The 6000-nt window shown below is 43.6% G+C and overlaps 1 protein-coding gene across 2 annotated transcripts in view; it reads right to left on the bottom strand.

Annotated features, from left to right (window-relative positions):
- Positions 1-4934, bottom strand: part of PRDM5 (PR/SET domain 5) — a 61289-nt gene extending 56355 nt beyond the window's left edge. Inside the window, exons 1-2 of one of the 2 annotated variants that reach the window (XM_008503258.2) lie at positions 4611-4934; positions 942-1025 (exon numbers count right to left, since the gene is read on the bottom strand). In XM_008503258.2, the coding sequence (XP_008501480.1) occupies positions 942-1025; positions 4611-4703 (177 nt within the window). In that variant the 5' untranslated portion in view covers positions 4704-4934. Of the gene's footprint in view, positions 1-941; positions 1026-4122; positions 4168-4610 lie in introns of those variants that run through there. The other variant, XM_030450600.1, reaches the window with a different exon arrangement.
- Between the last annotated feature and the right edge of the window lie 1066 nt (positions 4935-6000).

The following is a 6000-nucleotide window of genomic DNA, read 5'->3' on the forward strand; positions in this document are numbered from 1 at the left end:
GCAATGAGGCATCTGGAAAATTACATCTTTCCAACAAATTTGAAGGCGTCTCATTGCTGTAATACACCCACCATCCTTTCTGATAACATTGTTATAGCTCAAATATTTTATTTAAAATAACCTGCAGAAGCATCATGAACAGGCAAGTGAGAGAGGGCATATTAACACGTACTATATATACAGCAAAAATTTGTAATAAAGCATATTGTGTTGTTTCTTTTCAGATGAGAACAAAGATGATGAAACTGCTTGCTTCAAGTATTTTTCAGTTAGTGCATTCTTCTCAACTAGTGAACTCAGATTTCTGCTACAGGCAAACACAGCTACAACAGGAACTAGGATGGGTTAAGAACCTAACTACAAAATCTAGCTTTTAAACTACTGCTGCTGCCTAATACATATAGAAGAGTTTAGAAGAGCCCTGAAACTCATTATGCTTTCCTCTGCCCACAGCACCTGGTTTTTCTTCTGCTAAAAATATCTCACAATTACAAACTGCATTTCAAAATTTCTAAAGTTTAAAAGCTTCACTTATACAATTGCCAAACACTAGCACAAGTATCACACCTCAGGAAATGTTTTATGTCACAGGTGGAAGAAGCTTGGAGCTGCTGATCAGCCAAAATCCGTATCTCCGTAACTTACAATCATCTTCCCATATTCAAATTACTTATATCTTTTATTATTTTCACATTTTTCAGTAATTTTTCACAATTATGTTATATTTTGTTTCCCTTGACCTGAAGTCAATCGCCCTCTGCCCAAAAAGCATGTTTTCCAAAGCATGAATAACTACAAAATCTCCCTATATAATCTTTAAGCTAGGGAAGACCAAAAAAAAAATTAAAAAAGCAAAACAAGCAGAATTTTTTTGTTACAGTAAAAAGTTAATTATGAGAACAGCTTTACTAGGTGTGATTATGTCATACTAGGATACTCACTTCCCACATAAGCCTGCAGTCTGTGTCCTCATCCAGTTCCTGTGGCATTCGCTTCTCCCCTGCAAAGGGGCCGAATTTTTCACCCTAAGGAATAATCATAAAAGGAAAAAGAATCAGTGAAGGGGAAAAAAAAGCAAGTTAAGTACTAAACCCCAGCAGAGGTATCTTTTTTTAGTTTCAAATGGAAAAGTGGTCCTTTGTCATCCTACTATATGCCAAGAAGGTGCACATTCTTGAAAGTTTAACTTCATGCTCATTCCTATTCTTTTCACAGCTTGTATGCCTTTCCTCTGCATGCCTATTTCCTCTTTGGGAAACACCATTTTTCTTTCATTTAAATAAGGCTGAATTTTACATTTCTTATTTCTTACAAGATTTTCAGGAAGCATCTTGCAACAGGTATCCAAGCAAAATGTCAAGTATTTGGCAAGCACAAAGTTTACATTAGATTTATTTGCAAGATTGTTTGCAACATTACTTTCTGAAGTGTCACAAATCAAAATACTGAATAACTGAGGTTTTGATCATACAGAATGATTCCTTTAAAAACACAGGGAGTATGCATGTGCCTATGAATTAATTCAAGACTTCATAAACAAAATCAAAATATGCCACCTGCTAGTCATAACACATGCTGTGAAAGCACCCATTGATCCGGTCTCCTATAAGTTTTGCGTATCAGTGTTGGTTTTCAGAGGCCTAACATCCCCCTCCCAACCTTATTTGCACTGACAAGCCCTACAAACTGGAATGCAGACTGCTATGTTCCTTTAGGCAGGATTCAGACCAAAAAGCACTATACACTTTTAAGCATTGCAAATTATAACTATATAACAAAAAGCAACAACTGTGTTTCTTTAAAAATAACCTGTTTTGGTTAGTAAAAGCATCATGATCCCAGAAATACCCTGCTACATGTTTTCCCTCTTGTTTAGATTTTACAGATTGTCTACATGTAGAGCAGAGAGGAAGAACTGGAATAGAAAACATTCCTCTTCAAAACAACCAAACAAATAAGAAAGTCCTGATTATTAAAATCAAACCTGAGGAGATAATAAACAAAGGTAAAGAAAATTGTCATTGCATAACAAGGCAACAGAATGAAGTGCCACTATCTTTAAATGTGCACAACAAAGATTTCATTTGAAAAAAACAAAGCAGAAAAGAAAAAGACAACAGCAGATAACTGGAGTCCTGAGCAGTAACTAACTCACAAATACAGGCAGTGCTATAGCAACACTGTTTCACAGCTTCGTTAATCAAAGGTCAAAGTTCCTCTCCTACTGGCTTTACATATACTGGGATTTAACACTCAAAGAAAAATTTCCTTCTTTTACCTTCATTAGCAATGAAGGTGAAAATAAACCAATATGCTTATAGGTGTGAGATCATCAACATTCTCAGCTTATGCTGATGATTATGCCAAGTCCCTTATGATATTGGTCTTGTAGGAAGATCTTGTAGCTGTTGAAGGAAAGAAAATACAAGAAAATTGTAGCTTTTCTTAAGGTAACAAAGCAACAAGTTTACACCTTTTAGGATTACAGACAAAAACTTAAAAGTACAGCCTGAAGTCACAGAAGCAGATGGCAGACAACAGTAGGCACAGTGTACTACCACCAGAACCTTGCTAACGGCAGAATTTTCATAGGCTACTTCATTATTACTTCACACTTGAAAAGCTAGTGTTGAAATTTCTGATTACAAGAGCATCTGAGACATATTTTACTTTCAGATGAGATAACTGCAGTTGTGTGATAGCAGCAGAGAGAAAATGATGCAGTTACTTGCTATGCAGGAACCTATGATTCTACTTCACAAGTGTCATATTCAACAACTCCTCCCAATACCAAAGCTCCAATTAATTCATTTAACATAGCTATGAAGTATACCAGTGCTTCCTGGACAGAATATGTTGAGAGCACTTGTGATTTTTCCTTACAAGGAAAAGAATAATACACAGTCTGGCTATGTGTTACTTACACAGCTGAGCAGCTTGGGTGACACAAAATGCTCAGGTCTCCAATCACTTTGAGGAGTGAGCGTTTCAACCACTGCCAACAGAGGAACTCAAGAGCTCCTCATCCTACACAGGCAGAGTGAAGTCTGCCTGTGAAGCACATACTCCTCATCAGGGCTTTGCATACCACAATTGTCTGTACTAGCAGCACAGAGGATTCACTGCCAAAGGGCAACAAACACCATCACCAGATGCTCCTTATACAAATAGATCTTAATACAACCACATTTAACTTTACCCTCTGCATTTCACACACAATATATGTCATACTTTCAACATTTCAGTTGGACTAGAGTGTCCCACGTGACACACTCATACTGGCAGAGATGTGCAGGCAGAGCTCCAACAGCATCCATTTTGACAGTGTAGAGACCAAGAGTAACCAGAAGTAACTTGGGTAAGAAAACGCTCCATTTTCCCAATAATGCAGCACAAATGGTTCAGCGGACAACAGCTCAAAGAAAGAAGGCTCAGACCCAGAACTCTAAACTGACATTTAGAATTCATATTGACACGTGGAAGACAATGTCCATGAGGCTGACTCCAGAGCTCACTCTGTTTTGGAGTCCAGGGATTAATATATGCTAGCAGTGTACACCCTTCCCTGCTATGTGAACTCACAGAGTTTTCAAACAAATGTTCAGAACCATGGTGGAAAAGATTTAAGCCAAGTGATACAAAACTGTTCCCCTTCCATCCCTCATTAACACTCAGGGACACCGTAAAACAGAAAGACCCTCTATCTCATGGTGTCTAAACCACTGAAAAAGCGAGGCAGCCCTTCGAACACACTCAGCCAAAACCAGGATGAAGGTGGAAAGTAAGAGTAAAACATACAAAATACGTATAAGTGAATACCAATGCACGGTTAGCAACTTTAGGGATGCTTTTATCTGTTCAAACTAGCCACCCAGATAGTTATAATTGGGATTTCAGATCATCAAGAGACTTTCATCAAGAGACAATTACGAGGTGTCATGGGATGCTGTTGGGGTTATGAGACACCTGAAGTTCAGACTAATCACCCCTTTCACAGACTAGGCTTTATCACCCCGAAGAGATGAAATAAATCCTCCATCCCACAGAAATCTGAGTGCGGCAGCGACAGGAGCCTGCGCCCGGCGGGAGGGAACCTCTGCCTCCAAGGCAGGAACCTCGTACCTCAGAGCCTCACCTCGCTCTGCAGCCAGGCAGTAAGGAAGGAGGCAGTTCCGTCCCGGGGAGCTCTGCCCCCAGAGAAGTCCCAGAAACACAAGTGAAGTTTTGATTGTTTTTTCTTTTTTTTCTTTTTTTAAACAAAACAAAAAAAACACCAAACAAACCCCACAAAGAAAACCCTCCATCGACCCCCGCCGGGCAATCAGCGACCCGGCCCAGGAAGCCCCCGCCACCACGCTCAGCGGCAGCGCCCCGAAGAGGCTCCTTCTATCGGGGCTGGGGGGCGGGCGGTGCCACCACTGAGGAGCAGGAACCGAGGAACCGGGACGGACTGAAGCGGAGGCAGCGCTGGCCCAGCGAGGCTGAGGTGAAGTTTGACCGCTGCAACCCGGTCGGCTGCGAGGGGTAGAGGAGCCGTCCTGTTCTCCTGCCATACGTGGCAGCCGCTCCCTGCTGGGCCGGGACAGGCCCTTCGCCCGCCCATCACCCACCTTTTTGACTCTGCGGGCCGTGTATAGCCCCATCCCGTCCTGAACTTTTGAAGACTTCAGGGCAAACCTATCTGGCACGTACATGCCCAGCATTTCGCACCGACTCGGGTCGCTGCCTGCTACCGGGGAGGACGGTTACCGGAGACTTCCATCGCACCGGGAAAGAGAAAGAGACCGGGGGAGGGGGCAGGAAGAGGGGCTGGTTACAGGACTTTCCTGACTCCAGAGGAAGAGGGGAGGAGCCAGGCCGCCGGCGAGGCCCTCGCCGTAGTCGGGCAGCGGCGGGACGGGGCGGGGCAGAGGCAGTGCCCGTTCGGCCGCGCGCGGGGGCTTCGCGCCCTCGACGGGAGCTGCGCCGCTGCGTCAGATCGCGTCGTCTGAGTGTCGTGACAGGAAATACAGGACCTGCGGGTTTCCACCATCCCCGGCTGCTTAGGCCTCGCCCCAACGACACGCTCCGGCGCAGGACACCGTGCTGGCAGGGTCCTGATGTGCCACCGTGAGGCATAAGAGCATGCTGCTTACCCGGTGGATGGCTTTCGATTCCGAGAGTAAATGTCATCTCCCACACACAGCCTTGTGGTCCGGCACCATTGTGACCATCAGTCTTCATCAGTGGGTTGGCTTTTCCCTCAGGTTTTTGCAGCAGCGTGACCTAAGGGCAGGTGGAAGAGGAAAGAGGTGAGCAGGTGATTGCAGAACACACCTATGCCAGCATCTCCTTCAGCTGAAGATGGAGCACATGCCAGTGAAAGGAATCTTCTTGCTGACATTTCTGTCATCTCTAAAGTGACCAAAAGAAACAGCGAATGTGCATTTCTGTTACATTTGCTGCAAATACACCGGCATTTGCTGGCAGGAACTGGGAGCCTGTAGAAGTCAACACAGAAGCATGGCTCAGCTACACTGACAGAACTCAGGGCTCCCTCAGCACACACAAGCAGCCACCAGATAGCAAAGAACAGGTGAACAGCTTTCTTCTTTATCAGTAGTGGTTGAACAAAGTACTGCAAACCATTTTCAGCCCATTTTTCCAGACTGAGAAGTAGGCCTTGGTGTGCACCTTCCAAAAGCACTCTTAGCAACAGGTTTTTAGTCACTGCATCGTGATCCACTTTGACCCATCAAATTTCTTTTCAGAAGGTCATGGCCAAACAAAAGGCATTATTGTACTAAATATTTCAGCAGCTATCCTGTACAGTTAAATCATCATGCTTACTGGTTTGCTTTCATCAAGTCTCTTTCTCCTAAGCAACAGAAAAACCTGCCCAGGTAATTATCCTTGCTCTGTTTTAAAGTGTTGCTTCCTTGGCACTTCCACTTAAAAAAATGTGCAGTTGAGAAGAGGGTTACAATCAACCCAGGAATGTTTGTGTTCATAGAAACAACT

The sequence above is a fragment of the Calypte anna genome, chromosome 4B (assembly GCF_003957555.1).
Source record: "Calypte anna isolate BGI_N300 chromosome 4B, bCalAnn1_v1.p, whole genome shotgun sequence".
In the NCBI taxonomy this organism is placed as follows: Eukaryota; Metazoa; Chordata; class Aves; order Apodiformes; family Trochilidae; genus Calypte; species Calypte anna.